The sequence below is a fragment of the Martes martes genome (assembly GCF_963455335.1).
Source record: "Martes martes genome assembly, chromosome: 4".
In the NCBI taxonomy this organism is placed as follows: domain Eukaryota; kingdom Metazoa; phylum Chordata; class Mammalia; order Carnivora; family Mustelidae; genus Martes; species Martes martes.
Window position 1 is genome coordinate 166,184,356 of NC_137891.1, and position 23,610 is coordinate 166,207,965.

At 45.7% G+C, this 23,610-nt stretch overlaps 2 protein-coding genes across 2 annotated transcripts in view; one reads left to right on the forward strand and one right to left on the reverse strand.

Moving 5' to 3' along the window:
* Positions 1-23,610, forward strand: part of CSMD2 (CUB and Sushi multiple domains 2) — a gene marked incomplete at its 5' end in the record, with an annotated part of 593,570 nt that overhangs the window by 242,732 nt on the left and 327,228 nt on the right.
* Positions 19,473-20,054, reverse strand: HMGB4 (high mobility group box 4; the record flags this gene model as incomplete). Its single annotated transcript, XM_080802688.1, has 1 exon — positions 19,473-20,054. The coding sequence occupies one exon, from the start codon at positions 20,052-20,054 to the stop codon at positions 19,473-19,475; it is 582 nt and encodes a 193-aa protein (XP_080658814.1).

Consider the following 23,610-nt stretch of genomic DNA (forward strand, 5'->3'; position numbering starts at 1 on the left):
GCTTTGGAGTGTTCCCATATGTGTCAATGCCTTCCAACTTCTTGGCACCATAGATACTGCTCTGAATTAAACAATGGCAGGAGTTTCCAGATCCCACTCTCACTCAATGTGTCTCAGTAGATTAGAAATCTACATTTCAAATACTCACCCTAGACCACTGTGATTTAGGAGGTCAGAGAGTACCTTTGAGAAACAGGATTCAGCGGAAGATGATACCTAGGGGACCCAGCATCTAACCACCACCGGTCGTTTCCCATGTGGCTGATATTTCATTTAGTACTCACTACTCCCCAGTAAGGTAAATACATCCATTATGTATGGTCTAGGAATAATCTGAGATGTTTAGCAACTTGCCCAGAGATACACAGCTTGTTAGCAGAGTCAATTGAAACCCCAGGTCTGTCTGACTCCAAAGCCTAAGACATTTATACTCCAGCACATCACCTACTGAGAAGGAAATGGCACCTGTTTTCAGGTAGTTAAATGTCCACAGAGGAAAGAAAGTCTGGCAATTGGCAGAAACAGAAACAATGGGTGATTGCAAGAGTCAAACTTTGACTCAGCACAAGATCTAATAGAATTGAGTGGCTTCCTGTGGGTGACCACTGGAGTGTTAAGTAGGTGCTGGATAGATGCTCATTGGAGGTGGTGTGGACTTGTGGAGTAGGCTGCAATGTGATTGAGTCATTGTCAAATGTGATGTCCACCGGAGGGTGTTTTGATGAGATGACTCCCAGAGTCGGGTCCTCACATTTGCTGTAGACTGACTGCATTGGCGGCTGTGAAGGGGGGAAGAGAGGCAGAGGGGAAAGAAGTTAGCCCATAGTTCAATGTATGAGGATTGAGAGCTGTGGATCCTGAATCTTTTATCCCTCACTGAGTCATGTCTTAATGATGAGAGAACTGAGAAGACATGCCTCGTGTTGAGTTGTTCTGTAAACCGAAGGCAGTCATGAGGAATCCTCCCTGAATCTATCTCACATGACCAGACAAGTTTTCATATGCGCCTTTCCTGCTAATGCCAGACCAAAGCCTGGGTCAGCAAGGCAGTCATGGCCAAGAGAAAGGTAGACAGGTTTCATTCTCTTTGGTCTGAACACACTCAAGTGGGAGGTGGGGACATAGGCAGCTTTAGAGAGAGAGGATGGAATTCCATGTGTTGTCTGCCAAACCACCTGTCCTTCAAAGCTGTTTTTTTTTTTTTAAGATTTTATTTATTTATTTGACAGACAGAGATCACAAGTAGGCAGAGAGGCAGGCAGAGAGAGAGAGGAGGAAGCAGGCTGCCCGAGGAGCAGAGAGCCCAATGTGGTGCTCGATCCCAGGACCCTGGGATCATGACCTGAGCTGAAGGCAGCTTTAATCCACTGAGCCACCCAGGCACCCCCTTCTAAGCTGTTTTATTAGACCATCCATCTTCACCAGAGTGTGTTTCAGCCCTCCAGATTTGATCGTCTCTGGCCCCCCCAATTCCCCTCTCACCATTCTCCCCAGCAAAGCTCTGCCATAGCCCTGTGAACACTGGTGCCCACATTCAACTCTCAACCCCCCACTCTCAAGCTGCTTAATCCTCAGGCAAGTCATTGAACCTCCTTGCTGGGATTATAAACTGGCACAACCCTTCTAGAAGGTGGTTTGACAGTAGTGATTGAAAGATAAAAGGCGCATACCAGTTTTAGGAATTTATTCTGAGGAGATAAAATGGCATACACAAGGATGTCTGCTGCAGTATTATTTATGACAGTGGGGAAGGGAAACAATATATGCCCAATATCAATGGTTAGCTACACTGTGGTCATTTGGCTGATAAAACATGCAGCAATTCATTTCAAAGAAATTGAAAAAAATTTAATATATGGTATTAAGTGAAAAATCAACATATAGAACTGAATATGTAGCATGAACTAAATTTCTTAACATGCATACATATGTAAAAATCATAAAAAAGGGGAAAATGGGTGAATGGGGTATTAATATATTTTTCAATATTCTCTTATATTTTCCAAAAGTTTTATGACAAGACATTATTTCTTTGAAGGTGCAGAAAAATCAGCATAAGTTAAAATATATTTTGATAGTTCCCACCATCTACCAGGTGAAGAACAAACTTCTTTATTTTTTAAAATTTTATTTATTTATTTGTCAAAGAGAGAGCAGAAGCACAGAGAGCTGCAGGCAGAACAGGCAGAGCAGGCAGAGGGAGAAACAGGCTCCCTGCTGAGCAAGGAGCCTGATGTGGGACTCCATCCCAGGACCCTGGGATAATGGCCTGAGCCGAAGGCAGACACTTAACCAACCGAGCCACCCAGACGTCCCAAGAACAAACTTCCTAACAGAGGATTTTCATAATCTGACCCCACCCTAATGTAGCAGCTTCATCTTGTGCCACTGCCCATCCTTTTCGGCAACCCACATCATGCCAAAGTACCTTGCTTTAGCCACTCAGAGCCACTTGCCATTCTGTAAAAACATCATAACCGTCATCCTGTCATGCCTGTATCCTTCCTGTGTTCTCCATTTAGAATGACCTTCTCTACATTTTTCAAGGAGCAATTCAACTATCTCTACCCCCTCCTTGGCAGTTAACTAATTCTTGCTTTTTTACTTCTGTAGAGTTTTTATATATACATAAGAGTTACATATTTAGTCTCTGTCATCCCCACTCTTTGCTTTCTTCAAGATTTTGTGGGAACCCCAAGAAGAAAAGACTAATAACTCTATTTTGGAGAGTCAGGAAAGTAGTCACAGAGAAGAGGGCATTTGATTGGGTTCTTAAAGAATGAATAGGAGTTTGTCAGGTAGGCAAAGGACAATAGACATCCCACATATTCCTAGAACAAGCTTTCAGTATGCCCACTGGCAAACTCTTGTACTTATTTCTATCATAACTTTTATCTCACTGCATAGTGTTTTGCATGGGGAAATTGTCTGTCCCCTACCAGACAATAGGTCCTTGGGGGCAGAAAATGTGCCTTGTTTTCCTTGCAATGTGCAGCACAGTGCCTGACAGATGCTGGGCATCATAAATATATTTTTGTGCTGGCGTATGAAAGCATAAAAGTACCAATCCAGGAACTACCTTTCTCCTTGTCTTAGTGCAAGTAGGGAAAATATCATATTCTTATTGCCTCTTATCACTGGTTTCAAGAACAGGCTCAGAGATGCTGAAAATACTCTATAAATTGTCTGCTGATTTGAACCAAATTGAAGAAGTTGCTCACCTGGCAGGCATTAAGAGGATCTTCTGTAACATTTGGACTTCATTTGAGTATAAAAATTCCACCAGGATGAGCTTTGCTTCCCCTTTAAACAACATGCCACAGTTTTCAGGATGATGCCTTGGAAATAAATTCTGTTTGAGTAATATTTCTCTTGGACTCATTAAATCTTTATGGCAATCTTTTTTCATCTCATAGACTATGAGAAGGAAGAGAAAGCCAGAACCACTGAGCTAGATGTGGGGAGTGCAGGATTTTCTCATATGTGGGTCACACATTTAATGTAAATAGTTTTTAAATGCAAATCCAATACTGACTACACATTAGCTCAAAAAGCCTAGCTCTGTCCAACGTGCTGAATCTATGAGTACTCTCTGATTAAAGGGTAGGTGGTATGGAAATGATGTATCCTTGCAGATAGAAGGCTTGAATGTATTAAAACATCTAGTAATAGCCATACTAGGGATAACAAGACAAATACCACCAGAAATAAAACAAGATGAACAGCTTAGTGCCCCCACTGCAGGAGAGAGTGAGGGAGGGAGGGAAGGAGAGAGAGAGAAACAATAAATTGATAGAACTGAGCTCTTAACCCAGTTGTACAAAGGAGCACTGAATTGGGAGTAATGCATGAATGCATTAATCATTAATTCAACACAATTTTTTTAAAGATTTTATTTATTTATTTGTCAGAGAGAGAGAGCGAGCACAGGCAGACAGAGTGGCAGAGGGAGAAGCAGGCTCCCTGCGGAGCAAGGAGCCCGATGTGGGACTCGATCTCAGGACGCTGGGATCATGACCTGAGCCGAAGGCAGCCGCTTAACCAACTGAGCCACCCAGGCATCCCAATTCAACACAATTTTTTGAGTGACTATATACACTCAGCATTGTACTAGGACATTAAATGAGATAAATCATTATCTTTGATCTCTACAAGATCACAGTCAGTGTTTACTCAACCACTGACCAGCTGTTGGCCTTGGGCAACTTACTTAAACTTTCCAAGCCTCAGATTTCTCCTTTAAAAATTCGTGATAATAGGATCTCATGAGATTACTGTGCAAATTAATTAAGGTGACACTTACAAAGCACTCTGCAGATAATTTAACATGTTGTAAGCTCTCAGTGAACATTACATGTTAGGATCATATGTGGTTCATTATGCTAAATTCCTCATACCCATTATCTTTTATGCCGTCCTTTACTCTGCACCAGTCATATGGGATAGGTTTTAATGACCCCTTTACACGGGTTCAGAAAGTGAGGCTCAAAAGAATGGGGTTCATTATCTCACCTAAGTTCATATGGTTGGTCAGTCATGTGGACAGAATTCAGAGCCAGCACTTCTTTTTTCAATTTTATTTATTTTTTAAAATTTCTTTTCAGTGTTCCAGAATTCGTTGTTTATGCACCACACCCAGTGTTCCATGCAATACGTGCCCTCCATAATATCCACCACCAGGCTCACCCAAACTCCCACCCCCCATCCCTCCAAAACCTTCAGTTTGTTTCTCAGAATCCACAGTCTCTTATGGTTTGTCTCCCCCAGCTCACTTCTCCTCTGTATCTCCATGTCCTCTGTGTTATTCCTTATGCTCCAGAAGTAAGGGAAGCCATATGATAATTGAATCTGCCTGATGGCTAGTGGTGATGAAGATTTTTTCATGTGTCTGTTAGCCATTTGTATGTCTTCTTTGGAGAAGTGTCTGTTCATGTCTTCTGCCCATTTTTTGACATAATTATCTGTTTTGTGTGTGTTGAGTTTGAGGAGTTCTTTATAGATCTTGGATATCAGCCCTTTGTCTGTACTGTCATTTGTGAGAATCTTCTCCCATTCCGTGGGTTGCCTCTTTGTTTTGTTGACTGTTTCCTTTGCTGTGCAGAAGCTTTTGATCTTGATGAAGTCCCAAAAGTCCATTTTTGCTTTTGTTTCCTTTGCCTTTGGAGACATATCTTGAAAGAAGTTGCTGTGGCCAATGTCGAAGAGGTTACTGCCTATGTTCTCCTCTAGGATTCTGATGGATTCCTGCCTCACGTTGAGGTCTTTTATCCATTTTGAGTCTATCTCTGTGTATGGTGCAAGAGAATGGTCGAGTTTCATTCTTCTACACATAGCTATCACTTTTTACTCTAAAGCCAAAGCTCGTAATGATGGTGATGCTGGCTAGAGCAGGACTTGAAAACAGACTGATTGTCCCTGTCAACAACCAAAGAAATAAAGCCAACTCCACCCTCATCTGGGCTGGCATTTTGGGAAAGGCAAATTCTCAGGAACTGGGGTGGGCACACAAGCTAGGTGCCTGTGTGAATTTTACATTAGGGATACTTGCAGGTTGACAAAGATGAGGAGGATAAATTTCAACCCACGGGAAAATAGGGCCAAAGCCCCTCCATCCAGAAAGAGTCTTACCAGTCTCTCAGCCCACAAGGGAGCAAGAATAGGGACCAGAGACCGGAGCAGAGCAGTCAGGCAGATGGGCCACACTTAGATATGGTGGTTAACTACAAAGCCTGCAGAGGTTAAATCCCAAAGGGCATGTTGAATTTTGGGGGGTGGGCAATAGACTATTTCCAGAATCCATCTGATGAGAGAGAAAGGTGCTTGTGATGAATTGCCTCCTGGAGACTCACTGGCACCCAGACAGGGCAAGTTAAGCCCAAATATGTGGCAAAGCAAAGGCTGGGCAGGAGCTGGCATCACAGAAGCCACTGTCTCACACATTCCATTTAGAACCTCCAGCTGAGAGAAATCTACAATTGTTCTGGTCTGTGTCCTGTGGAGCGGGGGAGATGCGGCTTCTGAATTAGTGACACCACGTTGCTACCTCCATGGTAAGAATGTTCTTTTCCTTTTAGTCTGAGAGCTTATGATCCAGACCTACAGACTCCACATAAATATATATTCTCTTTGCTTTCCTCCCTGTGGGACACATCAGGCTACAAAGCACAACATTCCCCCCCTCTCCCTCCCTCCCCCAAAGCTGTTCAGTAAACAATGGGAGCTCTGGACTCCTTTGATTGAAACCGAAAAGGTCACATCTCAGTAGTGTCTTTGAGTCTTACTTGTCCCGTTTGTGACAATCCTGGGCTATCGTGGGGCCTCCCTAAGGTGCCCTTCCAGCTCTGACTTTCCATAGGTGTCTTTTAAACACAGAGAGTCATCAGCCATCAGGCAGGTAAACGGATCAATGTGGGCTGTTCATCGAATTGTGCTCCCAGGGCCTCTGTGTCTGCTGCCTTCTGCCCCTGCTGCTGCTGTCAGATCAATGGGGGGTACTGGAGGGCTGTGCTGTGTCATAACAGCGACTCCTTTGTAGGGACTTTTCTCAGCCCTTCTCCTTCAAGCTGGGAGGTCAGGGGCAGCCATGCCCCACACCTCAGCAACTCCAGGGAGGCCCATGTTGGCTTCCGATCAAGGTCAGTAGAGGGTCTCTGGAAAAGACTGCATGCTGGTCTCCCACTCACCTGTGGTGCTATCTAGTCTGTCCCCAAGAGATGGGAAGTGTAGGTGTTCCCATCAAGTGACATGTACATGGAGTCCTTGGGGCCAGGACTCATCTTCCTTCCACTCAAGCTAAGGAAAGGCATGTGGTGACAGCATAAGCAAAGCAGGAGTTTTAGGTTACTTCCAATGCCTCACCTCTCTGCAGTAATCGCCCCAAGGGGTGGCTCCTGGCTCAGGAATTCAGAGGGTTTATTCAACAAATGCACAGGACAGAGAGTGCCGAAGAACAGCTCTCTCCAGTACTACGTGGTCTCTTCCCCTCTTCCTCCTTGTGAATCAGTACACACAGTCCCAAATGGTCCCTCCAGATGCTAGGTCAGACTGACTTCCAGTTTTCTGCATCTCTTCATTCAAGCTATCAAAAGAAAGAATCTGATTTGTTCAGCTGGCTGATGGAGTGTTAACTCCTCATCCAGTCAGTTGACACTAAGAAGAGGCACACTCAACGGGGACAAGAATGGCTGCTGGAGCCCACCCCTCCAGTGGTGGTGGCAGTGGGTGGGTGAGGAGCAGGGCAGCCGTTAGAAGAGGGCATGGGCTAGGCACTAAAACCATGACAAGGCTTCCACATTAGCCTAACCTTTCCCTCTTCTCTTGGGTCATTCTCAAAAAGAAATGAAGAAAACTTCTTTCATCTACCTCCTTGAACTAAACAAAATAAAGCAAAGGGCCTAGCACTCCATGAAGAGAACTTGAAAGCCATTTCAGGGTATCCCCGCCACTACTATATTGTCTGGCTGCCTTTCACATTCTGCAGAAGGAAGCTCTGTAAATACCGGGGATTACTCTGATGATTACAAGTCCTCTAAGCTAAATTTCCCAAGTGCTCAGGGTTGTGATGCTTTGGGATTTAGAGATATAATGGAGAACAGATGAGCCTCAAAAAGATTGATGACCATTATCGGGGGTGGCAGGAGAGAGCAGAGAGGATGTTGGTGGGGGTTCTAGGATTCCATTGCCCCATCGTGGTGACAGAACACAGCCAGGGGAAGGGGTGGGGGATGGCAAGTGGCCTGAAGGAACTTGGTCACTAGAGTCAGGAGTCCCTGCCTCCCAGGCTCCCAGAACTGGGGACACAACATATAAATCCTCTCAACAGGTTAGAACCAGGCAGTGTGGAGTCACCCTCGGACCGTGGTGCTGTGGAAACAGCTTTCTACTATTCTGGGACCCAGGGAGCCCGCCACATCTGGCCCATTTCCTCTCAGGCAGCCATTTGCCTTCTGCCCACTTATCAGTCTTGCCACAAGAGGGTTTCTGCTGCAGCACTGGGCCATTCCCCAAACCCCTTTAGTTTTTATTCATTTCCCAGTGTTTTTCCCCAACTTCAGGATTTACTAAAAGGAACGGAAATGCCAAAAGGCAATGCTATGTTTTATTTGATCTATCGACCACAGTGACCTGAATCTATAGCATCTGTAATGCCAAGATTGTTTTGACCTTCTAAAAGGAAATGAGTGTGCTCGGAACCAGAGCCAAGCAAGCAGCTCTGATCCATCCACAAGCAGAAGTCTGGGACCTGGGGAGTTCCAGAGAATTAAATTGCCATCAAAATTTGACTGGAGTCTTGAAACCCTTGCAGCCATGGAAGGGAAGGAGCAGTGATCCAACAGTTATCATGAGAGGAGGCAGAATGAGGATGTTAGAGCCAGAATGCCTGAGTTCTGCTACTTGATTGCTGTGTGACCTTGGATCTATTGCTTAACCTCTCTGTATTCCATCTTCCCACCTGCAAACTATAGATTAGGATAGAATCTGCCTCATGGGGTTGCTGTATCAAAGGAGTCAACACATGTGAGGTACTTAAAACAGTGTCTGGCATACAGGGGAAGTACATAATGGTCTCTCTTGTTCCCAGGGGTTTCCTAGGTACTCCATCCCTTGTCTTTTCATTTTAGACTCCCAATAGCCCTGGAAAACAGATTTTTATATTCCCAACAGGCAGAAGAAATGGAATCTCTGATGTTCAATAAATTGCCTAGGACCACCTAGCTAGTAAGTGGCAGGGATAAATTTCTAAAGTGGAGATTTCTGACTCTAAGTCCTATGTTCTTTCTATTCTCTGTTGTGGCCAGTCTCCTTCATGGTCTGCCTTGTTTCCCATAATTATCCCCCTCCCCCTCTGCTGAGTTTCTTCTGCTGAGCCCCTTGGCACCCACCCAAGTTAGTTTCAGTAACCTTGGAATCACAGCACCACTTCCTGGCTATGACAACTCTGAGCCTCAGTTTCTCTATTTCTCTAAGTTGGCACAATCACGGTGCCTGCTGAGGAGGTGAGCAACAGCCCCTAAGGGCCAGAAAGTGGCCTGGCATCATCAGGCTACCCCTTTGCTGGGAGCTGGCCTGGCACCCACACCAGACCATGGTGTTGTCCGTTGAACATAAATGTCAGCATCAGGCAGGCCGCTTCATGACCATGATGGATTAAGATAAAAACAAGACCACTTCATAATCACATCTGAACTCCAGCACAAGCAAGAACATTACCAAAACACAAAAACGACCAAACGCTCCCCTCCCTTTGCATCTTGGCTAACGTACGTGACAACTGGTGCTTTAGCAATTGCAACTTTAGTCTTGCTTCATTCCTCCTGCCTTCTAGAGAACATTTATGAAGTCCCCAGTCATAGAAATACACCTACATCTTGACAACATCTCATCCAGAGCAAAGCTCCACTTTCTTGAGCCCTCCCCAGATCACCTAACAAAAGCCCAAATCCTCAGTAGGTTCTTGCCAACACCCTCATACTGAGACCCCACCCCCCATGGTTCCCAGTGGTGCACATTCTCTCTCATTGCCACAAGCCAATAATGCCAAGTTTGCTCAATACAGGTGGATTCCCGGCGGTCTTTGGCTGTGGTTCTGTAGGTGGGGTGGGCTTCCACACTGCTTCTGGAATTAAATATGATGATTCCTAAAGAGCATTTAGAAACAGGGCCTGATACCTAGAAAGTACCAGGCTAGTTAGTAGCATTGTATTTATTGCCCAAAATGTCCCTCTTTGGACAGACAACAAGCCTGTGAATACTTTTACCACCCATGACTTTTGGGACTGCCATCTGCCCACTGGGGCCCCTCTTGGAAGACAGCCTCTCAGAGTGTTTCAACAGCAAGGTGGGTGGAGGGGAGGCCAGGCGGGCAGTGGAATGACGATCAGGCTTCAGCGGTCCTCTTTCCACTGCCTGGCAGAGGAGACACTGTGCAGATGGAAGTTCCCTCTCCCGCTCGCCAGAGGAGTCTGGCCAGAGTCCTCTGCACAAATGTACTCACAGCTGCATCTGCAAGGGGCAGCCCCAGGGCTGGCAGAGCTCTTCCATGCCCACTGCTGCTAATTGCAGATAATGCATTAAAAATACAGAGCCACATCTGTTCATTTCAACACGAGTATCAAGGAATTTACGTGGTTTATAATGACAGGGTGTGAGAGGTAGAAAAATTCTTATTCTGCCTGCGGGCCAGAGGCACAGCTGTGAATAGAGAGCTGGAGGTGTGGTTTCTAGTGCCCAATATATCCTCTGGATGCCAGCCAAACCCTTTCTTGGAGGTGCCAAGAGATAGATCCAGGTATTTCTCTGGAAATACAAAACGATGTAACCAGTCAAGCACAGAGTATGTGTCTTGGTGCTCAGGAGGCCTTCTGGGCCAACTCTGCTGTTTGCAGATCTCCTGCAAGGAGGGGACCGACCACTGCCAGCCACAGGACAAGAGGAGCAACGTGGCTGTCATGATTCCAGCCAGCAGGCACTGAGCACCTAGCGGGGATTCTCAGTCCCCCGCCTGTAAAACGGGGGTATTTAAAGTTCTTGCCTCATTGGGTTTATTATCAAATAAAATAATTACATCCGAATCGCCTCAAACAGTAGCAGCATGGCATAGGAATGAATAAATGTTTACTATTATTATTTGAATGCATTTCAGGCATTGTGTTAGGTTTTTAAGGGTACCGGGACGAATAAGGCAAGGTCCTTGCCCTTCTCCACAAGTCCAGGAGACAAACAGGTAATACAATGTGATCTGCAGTGGGATGGTGATATGTTGTGGGAGCACAGAGGAGGGTAGGAGAGTCAAAGAGGGCTTCCTGGAGGAAGGGACACCTGATCTGACTTTCGTCTGATGGTGGAAGTTTACCAGACCTAACAGTAAGGAGGAGGAGCCCAGCCAAGAGTAGCATGTGAAAAGGCCGTGAGGAGAAGGTGAAGGTATCATGTTTCTGGGGGAAATATCATGTAGCAGGGCCTCCGGGTGGGAATATTAAATACCTTTTGGTGCATAACAAATTGTCCCGGAACTTAAGGTTTTAAGCAGTGTTTATTGTCTCACATGTTCTGTGTATTAGGAATCTGGGTGGGGCTTAGCTGTGTCCTCTAGCTCAGGGTTTCTCACAAAGCTGCAGTGAAGGTATCTGCCAGGGGTGCAGTCCTTTCAAAGCTCAGTTGGGGAAGAAGGTGCCTTCTAAGCTTGTTCACGTGATTGAAGGATTGGATGCCCCAGTGCTGTTGATCAGGGAGAACACCTTAGTGCCTTTCCATAGGGTGACTTTCAACATGGCTGCTTACTTCATCAGAGCAAGTCTGAGAAGGAGAGAATGAGACCAGGAGGCCTGGTCCTTTATAACCTCATCTCAAAAGTGACAGCCTACCACTTTAGCTGTATCCTACTTGTTAGAAACAGGTCGCTAGGTCCAGCCCACACAAAGGGGAGGAGATTGACCAAGGGCACAAATGCCTGGAGATGAAGATCGTGGGGTCATTTCTGAAGCTGTCTTATTACAGGCTGCACTCTGGTCCCCAACTCCTTCTCCTTCCACAAACAAAATGCAGGTGCCCCTTCCTCAAGTCCCACAGAGTCTCATCCCATGATAGCATCAGCTCAGAGTCCAGAACATCATCACCTAAATCATGTTCAGGTATGGACGAGGTTCCTGGGTGTCATTCCTCAAAGGCAGGTTCTAGAAGACTGCTACTCTAGATCTGTAGTTCTAGTTCTACAAAACCAGAGAGAGAAGCATTGCCTGCTGCCACGTACCCAACACACAGTGATTCAACAGGCATAGGGTCATGCTTAAAGACATTTTTACTCAAAAAGAGGGGAGGGGAATGTGAGGCATAAAGGAGTCTCTGGTCCATAACAATTCTGAAATCCATCCAGGAAAATATTAGAACTTTCTTGATTAATTTCAAAATCTAGGAATCATTCCCCATGAGTTGCAAATCCACATTCTGGCTCCTGTTTCCTCCCTCTGAGTCATTTTTGTCTTTCTCATGGAAGAAAGCATATGTTGAGAATTTGGGGAGCCCACTGACCTCTTTTATTCATGCTGTCTCTGTCTTGAGATTCTGCTAAAACAACTAAGGAATGATGCTCTGATGCTTCCCAGAGGCCCTGCTGTTTGATCTAGAGGGCCTGTGAGACCCACCCTAATCTCTCTAAAGGGCCTTCTATGACTAAATGACATTATGCTCTTTTTTTTTATTTAAATTCAATTAGTTAGCATATAGTACATCATTAGTTTCATTAGTTTCAGATGTAGGGTTTAGTAATTCATCAGTTGCATATAACACCCAGTACTCATTAAATTAAGTGCCCTCCTTAATGCCTGGCACCCAATACCACATCCCCCCACCCATCTCCCCTCCAGCAACCCTCAGTTTGTTTCCTAGAGTTAAGAGTCTCTCATGGTTTGTCTCTGTCTCTGATTTCTTCCCATTCAATTTTCCCTCCCTTCCCCTATGATCTTCTGTCCTATTTCTTATATGCCACAAATGAGTGAAATGATAAGATCATTGTCTTTCTCTGATTGACTTACTTCACTTAGTATAATACCCTCTAGTTCCACCCACATCGTTGCAAATGGTAAGATTTCAATTCATTGATGGTTGTATAATATTCCACTGTATATATGTACCACATCTTCTTTGTCCATTTATCTGTCAGTGGACATCTAGGTTCTTTCCATAGTTTGGCTATTGTAGACATTGTTGCTATGAACACTGGGGTACAGGTGCCCCTTCGCATCACATTTGTATCCTTTGGGTAAATACCTAGTAGTGTAATTGTTGGGTCAACACTATGCTCTTTTGATCTTCCTGACGTTTCACCCAACAGCTGGACAGTCACACCTTCACTTATCTCCAGACCAACTTTCCCTGACAGTGCTGGACAGCCGTTTGATTTTAGCATCCTTTGCTGTCTTGAGGGTCTGAGAGTTTTCAAAATTATCAGGCCCTTGCTCCTTTTTAACAATCTTTCCCTCAATTTGTCTCCCTTCTCACCGAAGTGGCAAGAAGAAACTGGCCATGCCTTCGACACTTTGCTTGGACATCTCCTTAGCTGGATTGCTGAGTGGGTATGTGTTTTGCTTTCCACATAACTGCAGACAACAGTGTTGCTAAGCTTTCTGCCACTACATCACAAGGATCCCCTCCCTCCAGTTTCCAAAAACATGTCCTCCTTGCCTTTTCAGCCTTCACTAGCAGCACCCTCAAAGTCCAGATTTTTCTAACAAGCTTCACAAAATATTCCCCTCCTCCACCCATGCTCTGGTTCCAAAGCCACCTTACATTTGAGATATTTTTCATGATACTATGCCTCTTTTGATACCACAATTTGTATTGTTCTCTCTTCCGGTTTATAACAAATTACCCTAAACCATAGTAGCACAAAACAACAACATCTATCAGCCTGGTTTCTGTGAGTCAGGAATCAGGTGTCGCTGATCTGGGTCTGTCAAAAAGCTGCAGGAAAGGTGTGCATGGGAGCCCGGGAGTGGTCCACCTCTGAGCTACTTCATGGTTGTGGGCAGGAGTCCCTCCTGGCAGGCAAGCCAGCCTCAGTTCCTTGCCCCATGAGCCTCTCCACAGGACAACTTTCAACATACCCATTTGCTTTGAGCAAGCAAGAGAGACAGAGATTGTCTTTTGTAACTTAGTCACTGGTAGAGAAGTGATGTCTTATCACTTTTGTCCTATTCTGTTCATCAGAAGTCAGTCACTAGGTCCAGCCCACACTTAAAGGGAGGAATCAGACAAGGGTGTGAATACCAGGAGGTGAGGATCCCTGGGAGCTACTCGAGAAGCTGGGTGTGGGCGACAGTGCAGAGGCAGCAAGGTTTGATTATGCTGCATCAGACTCCCACAGGCGATGGGCAACCACTGAAACGTTTTACTGTTGAAGGGGAAGTCTTACAACATCCATCAGGCAGCCAGAGCAGAGAAAGGATTGGAAAAGGAGCAATGGGTAGTGAGATCTAGTGCATGGAAACTTTCAAGGGGATGGCCACATGAGAATGGTTATGGCATCCCACCAACCCAGAGATCAAGGCCAGCCAGCCTGGAACATCACATGTCCCCCTTTGGGTCCCTGGCTAGGCTTCCTCCTGCTTCAACTGCCCTTTTATATATTGTTCTCACCTTCTTTAAACCATCCTTTAGAGTCCAGGGCAGGAACCCTCATTCACAGGATACTTCCCACACACCAGACCTCATTTACAATGATGGGAAGTATAATTTTGGGGAGTGTGATTAGAGAACAGGAGAGTGTCATTGCCTTGGTGATTTCACACAAAAACCATGCCCTGCCCATGGACCAAATCCTTGAGCTTAACAGCCCATCAAACAATTGATGATTTAGTGGAAGGTAAAATCAATTATAAGATCCCAACACAGCAGGTGCCTGGGTGGCTCAGTTGGTTAAGTGTCTGCCTTTGGCTCAGGCCATGATCCCAGAGTCCCAGAACTGAGCCCTGCCTGGGGCTTCCCACCCAGCTGGGGGTCTGCTTCTCCCTCTCCCTCTGCTCCCAAACCCCCTGCTCTTGCTCTGTCTCTCTCTTTCAAATAAATACATAAATAATATATTTTTTAAAAGATTCCAACGCAGTTGTGCGTTCCAGATGGTAATCAGTTGTTTTGCAACTGGGATCAACTTCTCTGTTGGGATTTGAGGCAAACCGAATAAATAAATATGCTTATTCCTGTCAGGTTTGGAATCAGTGGCAGGTGCAGGAGAAAGACAGGTGAGGATCAGCCTGTCACCTCTATTACCAATGAACTAATTGAAGTGCAGACCTGAACACATTCTGCAGCTAAGGTGGTGGGGGGCGGAGAAAGAAGGGTATGGTTAGCTCCTCTTCTCAAACTCATTAGGCAGATAAGTCTCACTTCTTATTACTCTTCCAAGTGAATGCCCAGGTTGCAAGAGAGAGAAGAATTCCCTGTGGGCCTTGGACTGGTAACATCAGTGTCACATGGGAACTTTTAGAAATGCAAATTCTAGGTCCAACTCCCAGAAAAATTGAATCAAATTCTAGGAGTGGGGCCTAGCAATCTGTGTGCTAACAAGCTCTGAGGTAATTCTAATGTAGGTTCAAGGTGAGAGCCACTGGTCCAGCGGAAGCTGTTCCACATGCAAATATGAAACCTGGGAAGAAGAGTCCTTATGGAACGTTCTGCCACCCATGCCCACCCTTTTCCCCATCCCTAGGAAAATTAATCACAGGGCTAGAAGTTTCATCCTTTCCACATTTGGTTTTCAGCTTACAGCTTCTCCAACAAGTACCAAGTAGAAACTCCTGATTATTTCCCATCCAAAAAAGAAAAATATCATGGGTTTGATATTTGTTAGCCTTATCTCTTGCTCTTGTAAACCTTGGAGGGGCTAGCATCCCCTTTTTGGTACCGATAGTTTCTGAAAATGCTAGAATGACCAATAACCAGAAGTCAAAGTAGAAGCACATGGCTCTTCCTGCAGAAAACTCTGTGGCTCCCCATTGCACTTAGATTTCAAATAAACTCCTTTCTAAGACCTGCCTCGCTCCAGCTGCATCTCACACCATGTCAGTCTGGCCTCCCTACTCTCCCTCTAATATGCCAAGCTCACTTCTGCCTCAGGACCTTTGCACTAGCTGTCCTGCAGCTTAAAGAACTCTTTCTTCAGACCTTGGCATGCCTAGTTCCTTGTCTTTTAAATCTGAACCCAAATGTCATCTTTGACCACTGATTTAAAGTGCCCTCAACCTCACTTGTCATTGTTTATCTCATTACCCTTGTTTATTTTCTTTGGAGCACTTGACACTATCAAAAAATGATCTCATGTATTTATTTGTTGACTTGTTATCTGTCTGCCCCTCCCTGGAATGTAAGAGATCAGGGACCTTGCTACATTCCTAGCAACAGAACAGTTCTTGGTATATTGCAGGCATAAGATTTACATAAATATTTGTTGAATAAATGAATAAATGAATGAATAAGTGAACATAGGAAAAGCTTTAGGAGAGAAGGATCAGAGTACAGTGATTCATTCACCAAGACAGTGATAGACCCAAAGACTCTGCCTTCCTCTTCCCAAGGACAGGGGCACAGAGCCCAGCTGAATGGGTCTGGAGTTGCTGGCACCATAACAGACTCCTTGCCTGCTTCTTCTCTAACCCACTGTCTTAGTCCTGGCTCCCCCTTCTCTTCCTCCTCTTCCCCTCCCTCCGCCTCACTGTTATTACATTACAGTCATTAGAAGCCTGCAGATTCACACCCTCCTGTCGACTTTTTCATAAAGGAATGTTAATGGAGTTCGTCTTCAGCAGGGGTGATGCAGACTGTTGTCAAAACTCTGACTTGGCCACCCACATTCACATAATTAATCACACAGGAAACCAGAAAGGGGCAGCAGGAGGGCTGGGCCTCTCTATATGGTGGCCCTCCTCCCAGAGATGAGTGTGGTATAAGACACAGCTGCTGCCCACCAAGAGCCCACAGTTCAGGCTGGAAACAAGACAACTCAACAAGAACCACTACAGAGGAGTAGAAGCCAGGCTCTAATCCGCTGTGGGGAGGGGGTCCCCTCCACCTTCAAGAGGGTACCAAGGAAAGGAAATTAAACAGATAAAGTAGAAGCTAGAGGGGGAAATAAAGATAAAGACAGTCTCTTCTAAAATTATAAGGAAGCTGGCTTTTATTGAGTACTCTATTGGTTATCTGTTGCCATGAGACAAATTACCATACACTTAATGGCTTAAAACAACACACATTCATTGTCTCTCAGTTTCTGTGGGTCAGGAATCTGGTAATAGCTTGGTTTAGCTGTGAGACCTCACAAGGCTGAGTCAAGATGTCAACCAGGACTCTGTTCTCATCTGAAGGCTCAACTGGGGAAGGACCCACTTCCCAGCTTATGTGATTGCTGAAACACTCAGTTCCTTGTGGTCTTAGGACTGGGAGCTTTAATTTTTTGCTGGCTGTTGGTCTGAGGCCACCCTCAGCTCCTAGAGACTTACCACAGTTCCTTGCCATGTGAGTTTCCCCAGCTTGGCCTCTTCATCATGCTAGCAAAGTCTCTAGAGCAAATCAAGTAGCAAGATGGAGTTTTATACATCATTAGATAATCACAGAGGTCACAGCTCATCTCTTTTTTCTCCATTCAGTTGGTTAAGAGCAAGTCACAGGTCCTGCCCATATTTAAGAAAAGATCGTACATGGGTATGGACACCGGCAGGGTGGATTATGAAATAGCCACCCTAGAGGATGCCCACCACAGTACATATTAGGTGTCAAGGACTATGCCAAATACTTTTGCATGTATTATATCATTTGTTTACTAAAACAACCTGTAAGGTGAGCATCATCCCCATTGCACAGGGGACAACACAGAGGAAAGAACTTGACCAAGGTCCTGCAAACAGTAATATCAGAACCATCTGTATCATAGCACCAAGCCAACCTGTGCAAGCTTAGAGGGCTAAAGGATTTGCATCTTTACAATGAGGAGCAAGGGCCTGAGGGAGGCAGGGGAAGGGGGTCACAAGTGTTTTCTAGCTCCCTTTAAGACTTGAGATCAGGAGGAAGGGATGGGTGTGGATTACATGTTGAGAAAGAACAACACTGAGAATGCTTATGTTTGATGATCTCTCTTTTCTCAATGAAACAGAAAATGAGGGCATCTCCTGAGAGAGTGGGGGTTGGGATGGAGGGGAAGCAGAGCCAAGTTGGAACAACAGCTGTAGGGAATGGGGAATGGGAAACAGGAATCTTGCCAGCAGCAGTACAAGTTTGCCAAGTAGGATAAAGCTGCTTCATCCCTGAAGACTTCAAAGGTCTCCTTGGTAGGGGGTACCCACTCCCACCCCCTACACTCTGAGTAACCTTCATTTTCATCATGCCTTGTAGTGCTGTAGTTTATGCTCACATCCTTCTCACCAGAAGGAAAGTTCTTTCAGAGCAGGAACCTGACAGTAGTCTATGTAATAGACTATGTTGTACCACATAGTAGTCTATGCAGTAACCAACATAGGATCTGGCATATGTGAGTCTTCCATAAATGGCTTGACTCCAGACCTTGAACTTCTAAATCACTCCACTGTATTACCTTCTATTCCCTAAAGGCTCTCTAGTTCTGTAAGATTTTTCAAAGTATGTATTTTTACTTTTGTTTTGAGAGTGCAAGTTCAAAAAGTGGTAGAGGACAAAGTCTAAGTCCATCCTGGAACAGGAATGGAGGTGGAATTAAGGAAGTCTGTTGCATGCATAACGCGGTGACAAGCAATTTTGTCTTTGGCCCAGTCTTTTTGATGTCGAGAAGTCAATAGCCATTTCACAATATTTCATACCAACTTATATTGATTGAGATGAAGCACTGCTCATGATATGTTGCCTGAAAAATACAGCACAGACACAGAACAGTCCTATTTGTGCCAAATGACCACTTTAGTCTCATTTTAAATGGCAGAACCCTAACTCAAAAAGCTTAGACCCCCCCCCCCCAAAAAAAAAGAAAGAAAGGAAAAGAAAAAGAGAAAAAAAAAACATTTTGGGCTCATCTTCAATGAAAAGTCCAAGATTACACTCTGTTGCCAAGGGACTAACATTTTGGACCAAGAAAAAGGCAGATGGCTTACAGTAGCCTCAGGACAGGGCTCTCCCTTAGGACTCCCGGCACAGTCCTGTGGTCCACTCTGATTGGACACCCTGGGTCACATGCCTGTAACTGAACCAATCAGCGTGACCAGGGGACTTCAGAGGAGCATTCTGTGAACAAGAGGAGAAGGAATGGATGCTGGGTGGTCATAAAGGCAGTAAATGTCCACTCCATGTGTGCTGTGCTTCTAACCACAGACAACTGTTTGGGTGGGTGCCCACCAAAATCATGACGGTGTTTTCTCTAGTTTAGAGGACTTGGGCAGAGTCCAATGCCCATGTTTGTAAAATCAGCCTTGTGTTTCCATCCCCACCAGAGCAGGAACCAATGCTGGGGTCTCCTCCTGGCCCGCTGATGATACCTAAGGCTCAGCTGGAGGAGCAGTTCTGGAATTACTGGAGGAACCATGTACTCCAAAGCCCACCTCAACTCCAGTTTCCCAACCTCTGCTGGGGCCTCAATTAGGAGTCTGACCTGAACTCCTGGCCTTCTGGCCCTGCTGGTAAGGATGATGGCAGGACTGGCATCCATGCACCCAACCCAGAGGAGGGTCAGTCCTCTGCCCTTGATAACCACTTATAACCAGGATGCCCTACCTCTGTGACTTCCACTATAGACCTGGAAACTCCCATCCCGCCTGCCCAAGCCGAGTTCCATAGCTACTGACCTCACACACTGCCTTGGACCCCTTTGCCCTTCTCTCAAAGCCAGCCCTCCCCAGGATCAGCTTCCAAGTCACAATCTTAACCACCACCCCACTCACTTCCTCAAGGCAGCAATAACAGTGGCCGCACTAATGTCACACAGGAGACCAGCGATGGGCAATACAGTTGAATGGCATTTATTTCTAATTGGATCCATCAGCTTTGCCCGAGTCAGTTTTCCTTCTGCGCTGGTTCTTAGCTGACCCTTGGAGGCCCTTCCTGGCATTACATTGTTTGCGGTAGATTTCCAGTTCCTCTTGGTATTTGGCTCTCAGGAGAGCTGCTCTTTGCTCATACGGCTGCTTTTCAGCATCTGTTTTCGCAGACCACATCTTTCCTGAGGCCCTTGCCACCTGCACTACTGACCAGCTCGGATTCTCCCTCTTCAGCCGGGCAAAGTGGTCTTGGCAGAAGAGCAGGAAGGATGATGGGGGTCGCCTGGGTGCTTGGGGGTCCCGTTTTCTCCGCTTCTTCTTCTTGCCAACATAATTCATCATCTCTTCCTGATACCGGGCTTTGTCGAGCTTGGCCAGAGCTTCATATTTGGCCTTTTCGTGCTTTGAGATGGACCTCCATTTTTCCGAACACTTTCTAGAGAACTCTTTAAAGCCAAGGTAGGTATTTGGCTGCTGCTCCTTGAACTTGTTCCTGTAATTCAGCAAAAAGTGGATGTAAGAAGAAACATTTGCCTTGGGCCTTATCTGGATTTCTTTTCCCATGTTCATAAGGTCATTTTTTTTTTCTGGATTCAGTAACTTGGACAGCAGAGACTTCTGTCTCCACACTCCAGGAGCAATCTAGAAGGTGCCCTGCTTGCGGTGAATTTTTCCCTCTGCAAGAGCTATGGTCACAGCTCAGCCTTTTCAGTGGTGGTGGCATTATTGCATCAGAGGAGGGGACTATGACATCATTCACCAGCCTGTGGCATTTGCTTACAGCTCCTCTTATTGGTTGGCTACTGGAGGGTCCATTTTTTTTCTGCTTCCCATGTGAGATGGTGGTTCACCCAGGGGTGGCTAGGAAGTAGCGACTTCCCCTGGAATATTTCTCCTTGACGTCCTGGAGGCCATGGGCTTTGCTCAACTATGGGAGGTTTCAGTCCCTTGGATGTAGTAATGAGCCATGGGGTCTGCCTTCCTCACCGTAAGATTGTCAAGACGTCTCATGATCCCTTCCGAAGTCAGGATGGATATAATGAACGTGAGGAGGTGGATGGCTCCAGGGCTGTCATGATAAAATGTGAAGTCTTTCTGTTTGCCTTGAATGGTGGCAGCTCATGCCGTTCAAAGAGTTTAGTAGTAACTCTAAAAATAATGAGGTATGACAGCCGTGACTCGGTTCCTGTCAGGACAAAGTTGTCTAATTTAAAACCTGAGCACTTGGGCTATATACATCTGAACTCTTCATTTCTCTGAAGAAACTGGGATGGTGTGGGCAGAGGGAGGAGAACCTTGAGGGGTTTTACTCAATACACTTGAGGCCGTGAAAATGGGGTCAAATCCTTGGCCATCAGGAGGCCTCCCTGCTCTTGTCTCTGGGGTCCTTGGCTCTCGGGCTTAGAGTACAGAGCTCTAATGGCTACACTCACACTTGTCAGCTTCTGACTTTGTGTGAAAGCCGTTGCCTGTATTCCACTAGTCTTCCAATGGAAGGAAAAAGAAAAGACAATAAAAGGGTCATCTTGTTACCTTTGGACATTTTGAGGGCATTGCTTGTATGGGACCAGGGTTCCTACAACTCAGTGGTTGACGATAGTGCCAAATTTATAGGACTATAAAATGGAGCCTCATTAGCAGAAAAGTTAGGGTAAAATAGCCTAACAGGTGGGAGTCTGAATTTGGACTGATTTGCTTGACTCAAGCTTGTGCTTCTTTCTCAGTCTCTAGAAGTGGTACCTCGGGGGCCAATGACTCTGGTGTGTATCTTCAGCGACTGAGCCTGACAAGGAAACTTGCCTAAGACTAGACCATATTTCCAGGGCTCCCAGTCCACTCCCAAGCCTCTGAAACTGACTGCAACTTCCATCTTCTGTAAAAGAAAGATGGAAACTAGTGAGAGTCCCCAGTCCTGAATTTGAGCCCCAGCTCTGCCACAAGGCAACTGGGCTACTGATGCTAGCTCCTTCCTTCCTGTGAGCCTCTGATTTCATATCTGTAAAATGTGTGCTTTGGACCGGCCAGAATGCTATAGTTTTGTGGCTGCATTTAGAGGCCTATAAGATCTCAGATGCCAGCCGAGGAAGCCTGGGCTAGCGATGGGGCCAAGAGGTCTGGCCAGGGGGAACAAATTACTCTGAGAACACTTCTCAGATGGTAAGTTGTTTTTCACTCTGGTTCTTTCCCCCAAGGCCAGGAGTTGGCTCATCTATTTGTTGGATTTGAGCTAGGCTGCCAAGGTCAATAAGACATAGCTCCTTTCCAAGATGGAAGGATGGGTTGTGAGAAAGAATTTGGCCGATGTCTATGGACATGAATCTGACTCTGCTCAGTCTCACAAAAACCCCAACGGCTCATTTGTGCCTCCATTTATGATCTTCTACCCTTCTCATGATGAAAAGATCTGGAAGGACTAACCCTATGATAATCATCTGGAGCCTAGCAGGTCTAGGAAGAGAAGGTGGTAGAAGATAAAAGCTACGGCCACCCTGTGATGCTTGGGCCACACTCTCACCTTGGAGGGATGAAGTGGGGGAAATGTCTGGAGAACCTTAGGGAGGGTCAATATAGCTAGCTTTCTAAGTTGACACTATGTGCTCTGGTACCTGTGGCTTTCCAACCTTCTTCACTCTATTCTGTGCCCTGGGAGGCTGACCCAGATGGACCACATCAGTGGGTCTCCTGCCCTGTGGCTTCCATTTCACTTTGGTCACTGTGCACCCCAACAGTAGATCAGGGAGAGAAAGGTGATTCCAGGACATTCATTCTCCTGGCTTCCCCCTCAAGAGGTCACCTGGAGCTGGCTCTCAGACCTTGGACTGAAGGTCTTGGCTCCTATCAAGTTTTCCTTTCTAAATGACTGGCTCCTTCCAGGTTTAGGAATTGCTCCCTTTCCTTGTCTCCTCTTGCCAACGGTGGTAAGAGCTCTGCTTTTACTCTGCTGTCCCTTGTGGCTTTCCTACACCTTGCCCTTCCCTTTGTAAATAACCTCTTTATTAAACACTCCTCAAATTATGCTCATTTGAGTGGCCATCTGGTTCCTGCTGGGACTCTGACCGATGTGCCATATTTCTGGCTTTCCACCATGAGCAACAATGGAGGTGGATAAATAAAGCAAGTATGGGCATAGGTCCAGGGTCAAAGGCTGTTGAGCTTCTTGAGGCGCAAGGACCCAGCGGTCTCACAGCCTAGAATGTTCTGCAGGGGTAAGCGTGACTGTCAGGGTAGTAACAGAACAGGGCCACATGGCCTCCACAGAGGCATCTAATATCCCTTATATTATAAGATGACCTCTAGGCAGGGGCATTGGTCTGGAAAGCCAAATAAGAAAGATTTTCAGCTTTGTGGGCCCTGTGGTTTTTATTGGACGTACTCAACTCTACCATTGTTGCTCCAAAGTAGCCACAGACAATACATACACCGATAAGCCTGGCTGTGCCCCTAGTAACTTCACGAAAACAGGCAGGTGCCTGGACATTGTAAACTGCTACTGTCCCAATCTAGAGCTGTGAGTTCAGTGTTTTCAAATTTGTTCATTGCAGCTTGCAATAAGATTTACATTTTACATCACGACCCATTTGTGCATGTCTGTACTTCATAATATTGATATAATGTGTCATGTGTGCCTGTCTCTGTTCCAAGCACTTTACCTATATCAAATCATTTAATCTTTATAACAACTGTGTGTGTTAGGGATGCTATTTTTTTAAAGATTTATGTATGTATTTTAGAGAGAGAGCCAGCATGGGACAAGGGAGGGGCAGAGGGAGAGAGAGTCTCAAGCAGACTCTGCTGAGCTTAGAGCCTGATCCGGGGCTTGATCTCAGATCCCTGAAATCACTCCCTAAGCTGAAACCAAGAGTTGGATACTTAACCAGCTGCCCCTGGGCAGGGGGGTTGGGTGGGGGTAGGGAGTGGTGGCAGGGCTGCCACTCTGTTTTAAAGATAAAGGTCTCTAAACACAGAGTTTACAGAAACAACATTATAACAAATTATACTTGCTATGTGTGTGAAGTACTATTTTCTATTCTATTCCGTTATGGTCTATTTTATTATTCAAAGTGCCTACAGACCTACAAACTGGTCTTATGACCCACTATGGGTTACAGTCCATAGACTGATTTGA